Raw genomic sequence first — 18,469 nt, 5'->3', positions numbered from 1 at the left:
CTCTTAAACCTGGTCATTTACATCTACATTTACAGCATTTAGCAGATGCTCTTATCCAGAGCGACTTACAAAGTGCTTTGCTCTTTACCCAAGAAAAACCATAGCTAGTTAGAATAGACTAATAGTTCAAAGGATACCTCCAAGCTTAGACATTACTAAACACACGACAATAAGGTGACCATAGTACTCTAATCATCCAAGTACTCTCTGAAGGTCCAAGTTCTGTATTTACTACTTGTCATTTTTTAGATTATATAAAAATATAAACTTATTTATAAGTTCATTTTATTTATTTGCTTTTCTAATAAGACCTTTATTATACTTTTGATTAATTTAAGAAACAAATAATTCAGCTTGTGTGAAGAAATACTGCTTAACAGGCAAAATTAGATTCCAGTGGAATAAGACACACTCAGCAGAGTAGCATTAACTAAAACAAGAAAAATGAGGCTAGAAGTGAGTTTATAAAATTAATATAAAATAAATACTAAAAATGAAGCATATACAAAAAAATCATATATTTTTTTTACAATATAAAAATGTGAAATTTCAGATATATAAACTTGATTTAAGAGGATTTCACTTGCCAAGATGCCATTCTTCGCAGTGAAGACATTTATCAAGGCTATATAACTGAGGACTGAGGTAACTGAGGTAAGAGGCATGGTGTTACAGCACATGACCCCAAACAGCAGCCCGGTTTTAGAGGTGGACAGCAGAGGAAGCCTAATTTTAGTCTCTAAAAACCTTCGGCTGCAACAGATGAAGCACCATTTTGCTCCTCGGGAAGCTGTGGGCCTAACGCTCAACCTCTTCAGAAGAGCACTGAGCACATTATTTCAGCGGCGTTCACAAGCTCCTGGTGAATGTGTGTGAATGAGCTGCAGGGATGTGTTTAAGGCCTTAAAAAAGGCTCTGAACAAAGCTGACAGCCTGCCCTCGCTCTCGCCAGGAAGGCCGGCAGGCGTGCAGACTCGAGACTGACGGCGAGAGAGAGGGGGGAGGCGCCCGTAGGTGGACGGCCTTGGCGAAACCTGATCTATAATACACACAGGCTTCTGATCGCTCACGTCTGGGCCTCCCCACGCAGGAAAAGAACCCCATTCCCCGGTCCCTCGCTGCATATATTTCAAGGGTTTTTCAAATCACGCTCGCTGACCTGTGGCAAAGGGAGGAAGAAAGGACAGCAGGAGAAAAAAAAACACCAGGAAAAAAAGGTTCTTCAAGGAACACCAGCTTTAATTAAAAATAACGGCTCACAGAAATATTTGCGGTCAAGGTTTCACTACTCAACATGTTAAATGACGCGGCGTAGCATGCCTGCTCACGGATACCGACAAACGAGCGGAGCGCCGGTTCAAACACAGGATGAAAAACAAGCTCAGGTTTAATTTTAGGACCGGACTCTCAGACGCTCCGACACAGGTGACGCTTGAACATACATGGTTTTTTCCCCAGCTGTCTGTTTATCCATGGATTAGTGGTCATGTCTCGATTCGCTGCTTGGCCCAGGACGGAAGCGGTCCTTCCAGAGGGTTCACGGTTTCAGGGGTGGTGGTAGGAATCAAACCCGGGTTCTGCTTTTATGTCGTAGAGAAGGTTCTACGGTGCTCTGAGCCAGGTTGCTTTCTCTTTTGTATTTATTTAAAAAACAAGAACGTCACAGATCTTCAAAAACAAGGTGATATTAGGCACTTGAGTTCTCTATTTCCTGGATTATTCTGGAAGTGAAAAGCTTCAGATGTCCAAAAACACTGTAAAAATCAAGACTAAAAAAAAACCTCTTTCCCTGTAAATCAGCCAGAATTTCCTGTGAGGGGAGGGAAGACAGTACTTTCACATATAAACGCTAAACTACTGACAAGCCTGGGTTGACTAGGTAAAGAGACGGACTGTTCCATCAGCCCCCGAGGAGAAGACCCAGGGCTGACTGGGGTGGAAAGCCACGTCGAGCACCCCCAAGTCATGGGTGATGGTGTGACCCTTCAAAACTTTGACTGGAACAATGAGAGGGTTCTGCAGCAGGTCACTGTAAAAGACAAACAGACAAGAAAATAAAAAGTTCTGGTACACCACACGGACAAAAGTATTGGGACACCTGCTCATTCATCGTTTCTAATCAAGGGTACAGAAATAAAATAGTGTAAATTATTTATCTACTTTTTTTTTTTTTGTAACCGAGTGTCTTGCTCTCCCTTTCTGCTGTGACACTGAGAATTTACCCACTGTGGGACTAATAAAGCATTATCTTATCTTAAAATAAAAAAGGAGTTGATCCTGCTCTTGTTGGAGTAACTGTCTCCTCGATTTGATTTGATTGCATTCAGATTTAAATGTGATCAGGATGTTGGATGATGATCACCACCCCACCTCATCCCCAGAGAACACAGTTCTTCCACTGCTCCACAGCTCAATGCTGGGGGGCTTTATACCCCTCTAGCCCACCCCTGGCATTAGGCAGCATGGAGCCAATAGGGTCATGATGTTGATCTGCTCCAGAGAGTCCTATTCTATTGGCAGTACTTCTTCTCTACAGGGACTAGACAAGCTGTGTGTGTGTGTGTGTGTGTGTGTGTGTGTGTGTGTGTGTGTGTGTGTGTGTGTGTGCACCTAAAAGTCGCGTCCCCAAACATTTGGACATAGAGTATCCTTGGTGCAGAACATGGCAGATAGTGCTTTTCCTCCTCTTTTTGTGCCGTTCAGAGTTGGGAGGATTACAGTTACAATAAAACCTACAGGACTGGAAATATGGTCTGCAGTATATGCATCAACAGCTAGACTACAGGATCCAAAAAAAGGGGAAAAATAACATTACATCCTCGGGCTGAGTATAAAAAGATCTATTAAGGCCAGCTGATGAAGGCTTTTGATCCAGATTTGTGTTGCCCTTGACCATGCATGCACCATTACTACTGCTCAAAGAGCATTCCTGACCATACTGGCTGGATGAGAGTCTGCCCTGCGGATACACTGGACCCAAGCCCAAAATAAGGAGTAAGAAGAGAGACAGAATACGAGAGCAAAGGGGCCGGCGGGGAGGGCGAGGGGGGTGGGGGGGTGGTGTGCACTAGAGAGAAAGACAGGCCCAGACAGCATGAGTGAGAGAGATAGAGACGGAGACTGAGGTCATAACGAACGAGGGTATCGGTGGGGTACTCACTTGTAGACCATCCCATGACAGACAATAACACTGCCGTCGTCGGACCCCGAGGCAAACAGGGGGTAGTGCTTGTGGTAGGCCACACCCCTTAGAGCCTTCTTGTGGTGCCTAATTGGCCAGAGACAGAAGTGGTCAGGAGTGAAAAAATAATATTAATAATGAATAAATAAGCATATGTCCCAGCTTGGAAGGCCAGGTTCAGAAGACAGGGTTCCTCCGGAGCACATACTGTAGGTTAAGGGTCTGCTTAAGGGCCCAAACAGTGGTAGCTTAGTGCTTAAGACCCAAGTATCAAACCCACAACCCTGTTATCAATAACCCCACACTCTACCCACTGTGCCACCAGTGCCCCAGTAATCAGGAAGGCCTGCAGTGTTATTGAGCGACTCACCTGAGCATTTTATAAGGCTTTGTGGAGAGGTCCAGATCGAACCAGGCCAGCCGACAGTCGTAGCTGCCGCAGATCACATTGTCACCTGGAAAGAAGAAGAAAAAAAAAAAAGTCAACTTAGTCATGTCAGCTATCCACTAAGCACAGTTTTACTGTCTTTAAATGAGCGACGTTGTAGAAGAAGAAGAACCACTTTGGCTCCGGAAAGAACCATGTTTGTAATAAATAATAAATAATAAATGTGTGTAAGAGACAAAGCTGGTAAAGAACCTTTATATTAAGTGATAATTTCTCACACCTTTAAAAGGTTACAAACATGGTTCTTAAAGGAACTAAAAGTGGTTCTTCTGTGGAGTGCAGATTCCAGCTCTTTCACAAGGGTCTCCAGCCTGAGTCCAAACTGGCCTCCTTCCCTCCAGGTCAGGAACTGGACAGTCCTGGTCTAGACGCTCAAGCTCCATCTCTTGAACCTGACCTGTGCACTTTACCGTAGCTGCGGACTGCCTAGCTCTGAACACTTTTTGGACTGGACCCATCTTCCCAACAGAGCTCTTTAACTGGACCCGTATACTTAACTGTAACTGAGGACACCTACCTCCTGGGTGAATGGCCATACTGGAGATCCACTTGCAGTTGGTCATGAGCTTCTTGGTGAGCTCCTGCTTGATGAGGTTGTAGACGCGGATGTGGCGCTGAGTAGCCACGAAGAAGTACGGGCGGATCGGGTGGAAGGAGACGCACTGGACCATGCCCTTGTTCTTGCGGAAGGGGTTCTGTGTGCGGCGCTTACTGACCTGGTGGATCACCACCTGGAGGTTGCTACTGACATCAGGCATGACACAGGCCAGGTAGTCACCTTTGCCATGCCAAGTTACCTGTCTTACAGCCTGACGGAGAGAAAGAGGGGGGGGAGAGGGGGGAGAGGGAGGGAGGGAGGGTGGTGTTACGACACAGAAGTCAAGGGTCAAAGTCATTGTGCAGTATCCTCGCCGACATTAATCCCATTACAACCTCAAAGACACCCCGAGACTGAATTTATGGCCGTTATTAATTCTAGCTTCGGCTCTACCAGCCTGCCAACTGGTAAGCTGGCTTTTCTTTTTTCCAGCAGTTTTAATTGGACACTGGAGGCGGCTTATATTTCTTTCCATTTCAGGAAAAAGACGACCGCAACTTTGTGGGTTTTGCCAATAGTTAAAAGCCTCCTGGCCGCGGCTCACGTGAGGCACGGAAGTTCCACTGGGAAGAGAAGAGGAGGGAACAAAAATTTCATCATCTAACTCTGTGTGAACTCACTGAGGGCACCGCTACTGCAGGACGCCAGATCGAGGGAACTGACCCTGTGAAGTGAGGGGTGCTGCCAGCTTGGCAAGTGAACTACTCCTGCCCCCCCACAACAGTTACACTCCTAAAGATGAAGCTGCTTCTAATGATTCTTAGAGCGATTCCACTTTTAAAGGCATCGCAGAGCATAAAGATTAAACAGTTCTGTTGTGAGGAAAAGAAATGATGACTGTAACGAATATGATATAAAATAAAAGTCCTACACACAGTGTTATTTATTTATTTACATCAGAAAGTTAAACAAACTGTCCAGTTTAAAAAGACAACAAAAAAATTCCTGGCAATTATTTGATGGTTCGGACTTTAAAGGGATAAACTGGTGAAGAACCTCAGCATGAAGTGAAGGTCTCTCAATTATCAAAAGGATATTCACACTCACTCATCTCTCCATCACAGATATGGATCTTTATGGAACCAAAAGTGGTTCTTCTATGTTATCCCTTAAAGAACCACTGAAATGACTCTTATTTTTATAATTTACAAGAGTGTATTGCTGCATGTCACTATAATGTGCAGTGTATGAGTGCATGCATTCCTATCAAATCAAAGTTTGTCACATACACATATACACACATGATTTATTTAGATACATATAATATATATGCACATAGACATATAAACATATTATATTATATAAAAAATATACTGTAGTGTGTGTGTGTGTGTGTGCATGTGTGTGTGTGTTGTGGGTACCTTGGGGTGTTTCAGAATGAGCCTCTGGCCCTGCTCATGATCGCTGCCCTCAGCGACGGTCCACTCCACTGACTGTTCTTTGGCTTCCTCCGGCTCCTCGTAGGAGGAGATGAGCTGATCAGTAGCGCTGCAGATCAACCGATCCCCCAGCCCAGGGTTCAGCAGGACCACCGTCTCTCCACTACACACAGACCGACAGATTCTACAGTTAGAGTTGTGATATAAAACTTTTTCCCAGTAATAATATAATATTTAATATTCTTCAAAATATCTCTAGGCTCTGCCACTGTTGCTGAGGCATGTATATACACAGTATCTCGCACTGCTTATCTTTATGAACTACAGCTGGCATCACTACACTGCTTAGTCAGACTGCTGTATGTGTGAGTGTACCATCATACACAACAGCCCCTGCCCATCATTCCAGATTATTCAGAATATCACATTCCTGCAGCACTATATTCATTTACTGCCTGCTCGATCTCTTCATGTCTCTGTATATCAGTCAGATTTAAGATTACTATGTTTATACTATGCTGCTGTACCGTCACTTTCTAATATCTCCCCCTCTCTCTCTCTCGCTCGCTCAACCTCTCTATATTTCTCCATTCTCTCCATCCAACTGTACTGTCAGCGCATTATGAGGACAGGAAGTCAGCGAGCACTGTGTGATTTTACTGTGATTTAAAGGGTTTTAAGCAAGTCAGGAAATGCCCCCCCCCTTAATAATGATAATATTGGTGATTCGCTGCCTTTTACCTCTAACTGCTGTGTTCAGTTTATATATTCACACTCATTATGATGCAATGCAATAGAACACTGTCCTCAGGTCAGCGTTGTGCGAGTGTACAGTGCTGCTGATTTATACAGTACAACAAAAGACAAAGGCTGGTGATCTCCTTTATAATCAATGCAGAGAACCTGAGAGGAACCAGATGAAGAGCCCATGCTCTGCTGGCTGCCACTGAGGAGCAGATCTTTACTCATTACTCTTCATAAGAAACAGAGATTAAAATCTAAAAATGATGTGAATTCAGTGGGAAGGCTGTGCTGAATTAGCAGAACAGTAAAATAAAACCGGATACAGAACCATTACATTACTCAGAGGTTCTTTAAACCTTTAAAGAAGTTCTTTACGCTCATGTCTTATTCATAGCTTCATCATTAAAAGGTTCTTTGGGGGAAACCAGAAATCCCTTCTAGACCTAAAGGTTCTAGACCTTTATTTAACACTGAAGGGTAAGTGAACGGCTCTTACTAGCTGATGGCCACCAGACACACTGCAGGATTTGGACTCCATGCCACGCTCTTCACAGCTCCGCTCACTTCCACGGTCTTCAGGCAGCGTGCCGTGCTGACCTCCCAGAACCGCACTGTGCAGTCGTCTGAGCCTGGGGTCAAGAGGTCAAAGCACAAGCTGTGGTCAAGAGGCAACAGATGTCGTAGAAGTCTTGAATTTGTCATATTTGAGGATTAAATGAATGTATAGTTTTATAATGGAGGCTGATTTCAGTCCCTCATTCTGGGCATTAGGTTCTGTAAAGCAGAGGTTCCCAACTCTGGTCCAGGGGAAGAACCTAGTCTAGTCATTTAAATGTTCTCCTGCTTCAACCCGGTAAGGGCCTGTTAGTTGAGGAGTTGGGTCAGCTGTGCTGGGAAGAGGGTAAAAAACTAAATATGCAGGGCAGGAAGTACGGCAACCATAGATATAGAGGATTAACCCTAAAGGCCAGCATAAAAAAAACCCATAATATTCTAAGCCTCCACTAAATAGGGCAGTAACACACAGTCACTAAAACTACTGGAAATGCATTTAAAAAAACAAAATCTTAAAGATACACAGATAATATCATTAATTAGGAAAACAATACAAATGTAACTAATAAATAAACATGTATTTAACATTTAACTCTAAAAAAAAATTTAAATAACATTTAAAACTTGTTTTTTGACAAACATCAGCATTTTGTCATGTCCCACATCTATAGAACAAATAAGTATAGAACTTTTGATTACAATATATTACTTTTTGTAATATTGTGTATAATTTCTAAATATTGCAGTATTTTGTCGTCCCTCATTCAATCCTATAAATCTTCCTGATATCATTGAGGACGTAACACCCACCGACCACATAGTTCAATAGAAGTGAGATCATCATTCTTCTCTAATTATTACAACAGTACTTTCAGATCTCAGCCCTGTTCCTGCACACCATTTTCCACAGTAATGTTCGCTAGTGTGGAAAGTCATTAACCATTTTAGCACCAAACCCTCCACCCCGTCACACTCAAACCCCCCGTCACACTCAAACCCCCCGCCACACACTCAAACCCCCCGCCACACACTCAAACCCCCCGCCACACACTCAAACCCCCCGCCACACACTCAAACCCCCCGCCACACTCAAAACCCCCGTCACATTTTTGATTGGTTGAGAGTTAACGGATTGTCACTTTTTTGTTTGGATAAAGGGCATTACTGAGAATGACTACTTCTACTACCGTCTGAAAATAATATTGGTAATCTGGAACAATACATTCATGTCTGTAATATTTAGAGACACTGTAAATACTACACTATATGACCAAATGTCTGGACACCCCCTCTACTACTTTAAGTTGGACCCATTGCTGACACAGATGTGCAAATGCACACACACAGCTTGTCTAGACCCTGTAGAGAAGAAGTACTGCCAATAGAATAGGACTCTCTGGAGCAGATCAACATCATGACCCTATTGGCTCCATGCTGCCTAATAATGCCAGGCGTGGGCTAGAGGGGTATAAAGCCCCCCAGCATTGAGGAGCTGTGGAGCAGTGGAAGAGCTGTGTTCTCTGGAATGATGGTGGTGGAGCTACATCCAGTACTTTTGGATGGGGTTAGGTGGGGAGTTGAGGTGGGGTGGTGATCATCATCCAACATCCTGACCTCACTAATGCTCTTGTTGGTGAATGCAATCAAATCCTCACAGCAATGCTCCTTCTCCAAAATCTAGTAGAAAGTCTTCTTCTCTGGACAGTAGAGACAGTTACTCCAACAGAAGCAGGATCAGCTCTTTTAATACCCTTGACTTCAGAAGAAATAATGAATGAGCAGGCGTCCCAATACTTTTGTCAATATAGTGTATGAATGAGCTTTGTACAGTTCTGTTGTTGATGCTGTGACACTCCAATATCCATCTACAGAAATGTGTGTGTTAACTGTGTGTGTGTGTGTGTGTGTGTGTGTAGCAGGCTGCCTCCCGCCGTTGTTTTTGGCCAGGCTATGGTTCATCAGCTGAGGGAAAGCAGACACTCTGAGCTGAAGATTTCAGACTCTCTGCAGCCCATCAAACACAGCAGCCTGACAGGACCCGTGCACCCAGGGGTTCCGGCACAACAAAGGCGCTCTGTTAGCCCTACATCACTCCCCTCACCACGGCTCTGCTGCGTGATAACTCATCACGCTCTCCTCCGCTGCGGTACCTCCACTGGAGAGAAACTCCCTCTAGCAGCCTGGCTGCTGTAATTAGGCTCACACCGCTGAGCCGCCACTGCAGAGAGACCTTCTGTTGAGAGTTAAAAGTAGAGGTGGAATTCTGCAACCCTGTACAGGACAGAGGACCGCAGGCACCAGGCATGAGATTGGAGACCACAGCCAGGAATGTCTCAAATAGTTTGGCCTCCATTTCTAATTGGAGTTGTTTAGAGGGGCCATAAAGCAGAGCACTGTGTTTATCTGGAGATGGTGGAAAAGTGAGGTCAGAACTCGGCTGCTCCTCCTTCAGAAGAACCTCCAGCAGAACCAGAACAGAGCTGGAAAACAGGCCGATTCCCAAACCCCCAAACTGTTACATCACAGTCCTGACTCGTTATATTTACACCCTAATATTTACATAAACCCCGCCCACTAGAGGAAGCTGTAGTCAGAGCTGGAGAGGCTGTAAAATGCGAAGGGAAAGATAAACCCGCAACACCACAACTCCAACAACACTGCGCAACACTAGTCCACTGAAAGGCCCAACTCCAACCAAGCACATCTCTAGAACATCCCCCACGAACCCTCATACCTAAATGTGTTAATGCAGGAAAAAAACAACCTGGGGGAGGGGAGGGCAGTCCTGGCCGGAGGGTGGAGTGTAACATCCCTGAAACCATAATCACTTTTTAAGTAGTGAGCGCCATGCTGACGGATATAGCAAAGCAGGGACAGCCTGGAGAGCGTGGCCCAGAGGTCCGTCTGGCACACATAGCTGTGGTCTCCAGCGTAAATCTCTCTGGCACGGCCAACCAGACTCGCAGCGGACACTCGCTGGACTGTGAGTGTGTGTGTGTATGTATGTGCGGGGAGGTCTAAACACACATGGACGTGCAGGTTTACGGGTTCTTGTGCCGTAGTAAAGTCTGATTCGACCCACAAACAACTCCGAGCGCAGTGCTGATGGGGAAAAGTGTCTCAGACGTCACACCAAAAAGGCAAAATCACCAATATCTCGTCCCAGAACGCCTCCCTGCCCGGGCCTGGCCACTGAATGGGTGAATGGTGGTGGTGTGTTTTATTGGGCTGCACGGCTCACAGGCCTAAGCGTTTCCTGTGTGTCCTGCTGAAGGAGGCTCAGCCTCAGAACTGCCGGCTGCTGACCCCTCACATCTGCAGTCTCCGCCCCACTAATTTGTAGTTGTGCTTTTCTTTTTGCGCTGCCAGCTTTATGGACGCTCCTATATTCAGCTGGGCAGTGGCGCAAACGGGGTCAGCGCAGCCCAGAAACCAGTAGCCTTTAAGGCATTTCTGTACGTCAGCACTCCAGTACGAGATACACTCACACTTCCACAAATATGAGCGAGGATGCGGATTAGTGAAGGGGTGGAAGTAAGCATGCAACAATGGCAGTGTTTGTACCCGTGTGCTGCCCAGATAATACGCTTACTTATTTATTTATTTGCGACCCAGAGATCTGCTGGCCAGAGGTCGGCGTTGAACTGAAACGGTCTCTCAGTCAGTAAATGTATGAATTAATGTGAATGTGTGAACTTGTGTGTATTGGGGTCAGTTTGGGGTCAGTCTGTATAGAAATATGGGTTTACTGTGGAGCTCAGTGAGGCAGGGTTTAGGTCCGGCAACTGGAGGAACTGCTGATGGCCGGCTGCTTCCGAATACTTTACTGAAACATACGCTCCTAGATTTTGCTGATCTGGTACTCATGTGGATCCAGAGGCTGGTCAGCTCTGCCAGCAGATTTACTGAGTTCAGATTTACTCAGTTCAGCAGATCCAAGGAGAGCAGACAGGAGCAAATTAGCAAATTAGCAAATTATTCGGACACAGACGAGGGGAGGTTATCTGGAGGCTGTCTCTGCAGTGGAGTAGAGTTTTAGAGTGCTTTTGTACCTCAGACCATGGTCCGGACCAAAGGGCCGGTTTGCAGTGTGAGAACACTTCTCTCACACGGTTCAGACTTTCAGACCAGTTACAGGAAGTTGAAGCAGACCATCATCACCCAGTCAACCATAGAGGAAGCGGAAAAGCAGTAAAACTGAGCGGCGGGGGAACATGGGGGCGGGTCTGTTTGGGGGCGGTGATATAACTGCTGCAGGAGGAGCTTGTTCATTTGGTGAACCGGAGCTTTTCTGGAGTTCTGAGCTTGAAGTTGGTTCTGCTGGAAGTAACGCTGTAAAATCAGCAGATTAGTGGAACCAAATCACTCTACTCAATCTGACAGCACACCCACGTCAGACTCGCGTCCCTCTACAAACCAATCAGTGACCAGTACAGGAAGATACAGCTACAGAGGAGATGCATCATGTGAGCGCACTAAACTAACCGGATCAAATGAGCACAATGGGGTGCTAAAGCTGGGTCTAACCTTGGTTCTGGCTTTCTGCTGTGAAAATGACCCAAATTCTCAAGCTGTCCTGAACGTCCTCTTGAGGAAGGGGTTAAACCGCTGCTCTTCATCCCTCTGTTTCCACATAGTTAGTGTGGAATGCGGGGAAAAAGGGAGCTCTCTTATTCTGGCTCGGCTCTTAAAGTTGTCAACAGGCACCGCCATACAACGACAACGACGAGGACGACGACGTCGAGGAGGAGGAGGAGGAGGAGTTTGTTGGTCAGTGCTGTTGAACGATCGCTTAAGACAAAAACCCAACCAGGGCTGCTAATCTTCAGAGGGAGAACGCTTGTGTGGGGGGCGTCCTTCTGGAGTTGTACAACACAAGAAACAAAATCCTCAAGTTTCCTGAAACAAGTTTCTCCTTTTCATAACTAATTTGTCTGGGGGTTTTACAGACACTGGCAGAAGAACATCAACATTTTCCAATCTGCTCTCAGCTACAGCTCCTAAAACTCCTAAAACTCAGCTAAACGTCAAAGCTGGCAGACTGTAGGATCAGTGAAGCCCGGGACAAAGCAGTCACAATTAAACTCCACTATACACACACACGCATGCACACGCACGCACACACACAAAACAGATCACATCAATTAAATACATAAACAGAAAAACAAATGTGGGGTTATGGGAGGGGGGCACAGGCCTGGGGTGAGAGGGGTTGTAATGCCTGGGAGGTTGTCAACTGCCTTTTTTTTACTGTGGGAAAGGACGTTTTATTACTGGTTTAATATATTTTACAGCAAGACAAAAGAGCGGCCCCGACTGTAGTGGTTTTGCATATGGGCTTTATGGAGTCCTTTGTTATGGACGGCTTAGCAGATATTGCCACTAAATTGCTGCCAGCTTCTCCTCCCGCTGCCCCGAACCTCCCCCCAGTAATCTCACTCTCTCTCTCTCCACCCCTATCTACATCCATCCCTCATCCTATGTGCTCATGCGCCCATGTGACCTTAATATCGACCTACTCAGGTGGTCATCAGAGAGTCTTCTCTGCTTTATTTACAGCAGAGTGTCCGAACACAAACAAGCCAAGATCTGAACTGGATTGGAGACGGATTAAAGAGGAAAGCTCCAGCATTTAGTTTCTAATAGACATGCTGATATTGTTACCTAGGCCACCTCAGTCAAATCAGCCCAGCAAATGTGACCACATTTTCATACTGTAGGGATATCATTTGGTTTCTGTGGCTTTGGCCCCACCACTCCCTTCGCCAGAGCGCAGAGGAACCGGCTCGGCCTCGGTGTTATTAAAACGACTCCTATTCGACCACGGTTCTTTCATATATTTTATGTCCCCGAGGCTAATGGCAATCAGATGGTCAATCCTACTGAGAAAAAACTACTCAATTATAGCCTGCATTTATATATCTAAAGAAACCCAAACCTAGCGACGGTAACGATCCACAGACCTGGCTCCTGAGCTGGGAACAGAAGTAGTTGGGCTTGGTCCCAGCTGCACACTACACACTAACACCAGCAGGTATAGACTATACTGATTACTATGTCAGTTAATCCACAAAATATTAATACACTAACCCACTCGATTAAGATTAGTATATAGACTATACCTTATAGTATTAGTGTGAAGTTTGCAATTGGGACACAGCCCACGAGCCAGGCCTGCTGATCGCTAGGTTCTGGCTTTCATCTATATTTTAATAGTGCTGGTTTGGCAGGTTAGTAAGTATTAACTAAGTATTGATCCTAATTAATAGTATTAATATTTATGTAATACTTGTAATTACATGTAATAATACTAACCCATTTAGTACTAACTGGAAGTGATGAAGCGCTGCTATGCCAACATACAAGTATTATAGTTTTATAGAATTGCATTGTGGGACAATAATGTCCATTAAAACCACACTCACAAACCAAATGGTTCCAAGTATGAATCATAAATATTTGGAGTATACTCAACTTTGACACTTTTAAGTAGACTCCATACTCTAGCACTAGTTAGTATTACTAATTAATACACAGCTGGGACGCACCCTTGTGTTTTCTGCAACCCTTGCAGCAGTATTTGGTAGGACTGGGCTTTTAGACACAGGTCTGGGATCAGTGTGGTTTTTTTTAATAAGTTAAAGATTTTTTTTTATTATAAAGCTTTCAATAGCCGAAGCAGGTTCTAGATCCATTAAAAAGGAGAACCGTAAATCCAGCGATTACAGAAGCACAGATCAATCAGGGCCCAGTTCTGCCCATGGCTAATTTGTTGTTTGTTGTCATTGTTTGAGGTCTGACTCACAACAGACTAAAACAAACACTCCCAAACCCCCCAGAGAACCATTAAGACCCGAATGGCAGCAGCATGAATGAAGTCTTTTTCCCATCTGACTTCCCAGAGCGACTAACAATAAAATCCACGCTGCCAAAACCCGTAAAGTTCTGTGGAAAAAAGAGAAAATTCAGTCCAGAGAGGAGAGGAGAGGGAAGACGACTCATGAACTAGCTGTGATTGATTTATCTGGTCTGAGCAGTGCCAGTAAAACATGGGCCATCTCTGTGCTCATCATCTTCACTTGCCCTAGTCCCGCAAGCCACTCCAACTGCAGGTCCAGACGTCTGCAGACGGGCCCGCCTAGCACAAACCAAGACATTACGGCGGGGGCTTGGGGTCTCATTAAGCAGCTACTTATGTACTGCTGTGGTATCAGCAGTTCAGGCTTGTGGTGGTGGAGGAGGAACAGCAAGAACATTCTGAAGAACCTCGATCATAAAAGCCAGTTATCGTCCCTGTTGAGGTCTTAATTTACAGTGTTTTCCATCCTGCAGTGCACACTGTTCTACAAGACCAGTCTCATGGAGGTCAAATACAACATACGAGCCAATGTCAGTAAATAGCTTTGAAGAGACTGACCTGATACCAGCCACTGTCCAGTGGGGGCGACACTGAGGCAGCGCACAAGACTGGTGTGGCCACGGTATACCTGGAGAGGGAACAGGAAGCGGTCATGTGAAACAGTCAGAGATGTCTATCCCCCTGTTAGTAATCCCCTTCCGCTCTTCAGCTGCAGCTTCTAGAAGTTCTAGACTAGGCAGACTGTTCTACAGTCACTAAAGCCAGAGCTATAACAGACATGATAATAATAATAAAAAAAACACCCCAAAAACTTAAATACAGAACACAATATATTTAAATATAATAATAAAATGTTGTCGTCACACAAAAACCTTGAATATAAAGAACAACTGACCGATTCATATGGTCATAAAATTGAAAAAGGAGATACAAGGTTTAGCATGACAGCAACACTATTTTTATTCAAATGATTATTAAATTAATTATAATTAATTATAATTCATATCAATTATAAGTTTATGTTTCACTCTAAATAAAATACAATGTATTAAAAAATAAGATATACTATTAACCCTTTGAAGTATGAGCCCATACACAAATTCCTCACTCTCATAACGGTATAATTTACAGTTGGTAGACATTTATGTATAATCCCAATAGAAAGACACATCTGGGGAGAGGGTAAAAGGCTTAAAGTGAGAGACTCTAGGGGTGGGCAATACAGCAAATATATGATAATAGCCTGATTCAGATTGTTTATTGTAAAAATGTCTATTCTGAAACATAAAATGCATTTAAAGCTCCATAATTTAGACCGTCATCAAAAACTGAATAAAAATGATGTAATTTCAAAACATGCGAAATAAACAGGCTTAACAACTAATGAAGCTCGGAACGGTTAATACTGATACTACATACAACATGCTCATTAAAGCTTATTATTTTCACAGTAGAATTAATCTTAATCTTTAAAAGGAATTATGTATGAAATCTTCAGTGAATTTGAATTTGAGTCATTGCAGTTTTTAATCAGAGCAAGGTTTTAATTCCTGCTAATATGTGAAATTTTCCTATTTCTGGCCACCTGATTCTATTAAATGTGCAACGTTGTGGACATGCTTTAAGGTTAGCAGTAGTTTCATGAGCTAAGAAGCTTAACCTCATTAAAATCTGTCACCTACCAACGATACTCACATTTAATAAGGCTTTAAGAGAACCGCTGCTGAGATGTAAAACCCATGCGCAGGCGGACGCAAGTTCAGAGAGATTATTCGAGGACAAATGAAGCAGCTTTTCAGGGTGTGAGTCCGTTACTTCCCATTAATCCATTGCCACCCAGACATTTGGAGCCCCTCTACTTCCAGTCCAAAACAACAACAGACTAACGGTCGGTTTAAGTGTGGCTGGTTTTACAGGCTGGGCTGTCTGAAAAGTGTCAGAACAGTTTAAAAACAGGAATCCTTCTCCTTTGATCCCCCCCTACCCCCCCTTCGAGCCATGCCACCCAAATACAGTAAAAAGCTTTCTTCCATTTCAGCATCCACTAAAGTCTGAACTTGCCATACCCAGACCCCCTCCTTCAGAGACCGCCTTCACAGAGCGGCCAAGAGGAGGAGGAGGGAGGACGAGCAAGGAGAGGACTCTGCGTGTACATCAGCACCCGGAGCTGCTTATGAGCGAAGGTCCTGAACTGGGGTTCTCTTACCAGTGACTGGGTGGTGGGGAAGGGCTGTAGGTCTTTGGGTTTGGGCAGCTTGGGAATCAAGTCCTCTGGATTCACATTCACCTGAAAGAGGGAGGAGATGACCGATCACTTTCAGACACTTTTCATCTCAGTGCTTTCCTGAACACAGGGAAGCTTAAACGAAGAGTTAATGAATAAAACAGCTCTGCTACAGATTACAGAACATCCTAATCTTCTAACTAACTAAACTGTCAGTTCTTGCAGTTGACGTGATGGCAGATATGGTCAGGTGTAAAGACCAGAGTGACAGACAAACAATCGTTTGCAGAGGGGTACAAACCCCTTGGGGGGGGGGGGGGGGGGGGGGTGTTACTGGCATGCAAGCATTATAGTGCCTTTCATCTTTTTCAGCCACGTGACCTCATGAGGAGAAGAAAGCGACATGTGAACGGAGGATGTGATGCAGCATTGATACAAACTTGATCTTAACAAGCTACAAAACAGTGGATGTTTATAAGGAACTGTCTGCTTCTACACAAGATGTTTTCTCCTCAGTGAACGATGTGCCAAAATGTTAGTCTGTCACAGAAGTATATGGACCGACCCTAGCATCCTAGCACTCATTTTGGGTGTTTGTGAGCTACTATGAATTCACAGTGCTTACGTGACTGTAAATGATGAAGACATAGATAGCGTTATATACAAAAAAAACAAAAAAAAAAAGCAGCTAATCAACACTGATGATCCAATTACATCGTCTGCTGAGTCCTGACGGCTGGGTATGTGTGCACCGTTCACTGTGGGATGTGCTGGAATGCAACTTACAGGACAACTATAAGGATCAGCTGCTAACATCTTGGTGTCATACTACAGGACACCTTTCAGAGGTCTTGTGGAGGAAGTGGGCTGCAATGTGTATTATGCAGGTGGTCATAATGTTTTGGCTCACAGTGTATAGAATTACAATGATGAGAAACTCGATGCTGATGTAACCTACCCTCATTTTGCGCTGCCGGGGGCACAGGTAGAGGTCGAGGCAGCGCTCGAACCGCTCATGAATAAAGCGCGAGAAGGCGGGCACAGCGCGCAGGCAGGGGTACTTCTGGGGCAGGATGCTCAGCTTCCGGTCCTCGGGGTCTTGCTGCTCCCATGCCAGCCTCTGAGAAAGGAAAAATATAGACCGTATTGACGAAAGGTTCACATTTGATTAAAACCACGTTCTGACTGAATGTAGCAAGGCTAGGTAAATCACCCAGAAGCCCAGTATGCTCACTTTTTCCAAGTAAATGAAAGGGTTAATAAAACGGTCTCCGCTAAAGGACAACTCTGTAAAACTCTGTGACCTCTAGGACTCTACAGACAGGCTAGTAAGCGGAGAGTAAAAAATAGAGGCTCACTGCTCGGTGAAGACGCACCTGTTCTAAGTGCTTACACTCAGCATGCAAACTACAAGCAAATCTCCTTCAGGCAAATTCTGGAAACCTCAGATTGGGAACGAGTCTCATGTGTGAAGCGTCTGCATGAAGTTCTGAAATGAACCAAAGACTAAAAGCAGAAAAAAAAGAGAGGCAAGACCTCTTCCTCCGTTAGCAGGTACTCTGGAGGGGGGTTGTACGACTCTTCATGACCCGGCAGTCTCATCTTTGGGGCAGGTACGTGCATTTTGTGGCGTCCCAGGATGGCGTTGGGGTCCTCCTTTGCCCACAGGTCGTAGTATTGGGGTGCGGTCTCCTTGGGCCTGCGGGGCTTGATCCAACCCATTTTAATGGCGTGAACCAACTTCCCAACCTAGAACCACAACAAGAGCAAAAAGCTGAATAAAACAAACATCGGGAGCCTCAAGACCAATATATACTATATGGACAGAAGTATTGGGACACCAGCGCATTTGTTGTTTCTTCTAAAATCGAGAGTATTGAAAAGAGCTGATCCTGCTTTAGTTGGAGTAACTGGCGATTTTGGAGTAACAATCATTCAACCCACATTCAAAAGTGTTATAGGGTTAAAGGTTTTGTGGCTGGCTAATGTCTTTCTATGCTAGCAAACATTATTGTACAAAATGCCAAATATATTTATGTTAACATTTGTTAACTGAAATTTTAGGGGTGTCCACAAACATTTGGACATGGAGTAGGTTATTTGGAGCACTAATGTAAAGTTCACAGAATGACACCAATTACTTATTTCCATCTCACACACACACACACACACACACACACACACACATGCTAGAGTGCCTAAACCACTTTTTATACTTTATTTTAAAGAATTTTTACTAAAAAGTTTGTGGGTTCAATTTCTTTTAGCTTCCAATTTCAGAAGCCCATTACTGCAGAGTTTCAGAGCCCCTTCCACTTAAATAAGAGGGAAAAAAGTGTGGGAATCATTATAGCTAATGCCGTACAGATGCAGACAGCTAGAAGCCCAACCCTTGAAACATGAGTCTTCTCCTCTAACCTCCGCTGTGGTTCACGCAGTAAACAGAAATACTGATTTACTCTAGAAGCTGGGAATGAGACA

The 18,469-nt window shown here is 44.5% G+C and overlaps 1 protein-coding gene across 1 annotated transcript in view; it reads right to left on the bottom strand.

Moving 5' to 3' along the window:
• Positions 1-1,218: 1,218 nt before the first annotated feature.
• Positions 1,219-18,469, bottom strand: part of bop1 (BOP1 ribosomal biogenesis factor) — an 81,820-nt gene continuing 64,569 nt past the window's right edge. Inside the window, exons 7-16 of the mRNA XM_072675008.1 lie at positions 17,525-17,737; positions 16,947-17,108; positions 15,971-16,051; positions 14,323-14,392; positions 6,847-6,979; positions 5,589-5,769; positions 4,147-4,438; positions 3,552-3,636; positions 3,161-3,268; positions 1,219-2,029 (exon numbers count right to left, since the gene is read on the bottom strand). Of these exons, the coding sequence (XP_072531109.1) occupies positions 1,876-2,029; positions 3,161-3,268; positions 3,552-3,636; positions 4,147-4,438; positions 5,589-5,769; positions 6,847-6,979; positions 14,323-14,392; positions 15,971-16,051; positions 16,947-17,108; positions 17,525-17,737 (1,479 nt within the window). The 3' untranslated portion in view covers positions 1,219-1,875. The remainder of the gene's footprint in view (positions 2,030-3,160; positions 3,269-3,551; positions 3,637-4,146; positions 4,439-5,588; positions 5,770-6,846; positions 6,980-14,322; positions 14,393-15,970; positions 16,052-16,946; positions 17,109-17,524; positions 17,738-18,469) is intronic.

The sequence above is a fragment of the Salminus brasiliensis genome, chromosome 3, assembly GCF_030463535.1.
Source record: "Salminus brasiliensis chromosome 3, fSalBra1.hap2, whole genome shotgun sequence".
NCBI classification, from domain to species: domain Eukaryota; kingdom Metazoa; phylum Chordata; class Actinopteri; order Characiformes; family Bryconidae; genus Salminus; species Salminus brasiliensis.
This window is presented reverse-complemented; position numbering and strand designations above follow the sequence as displayed.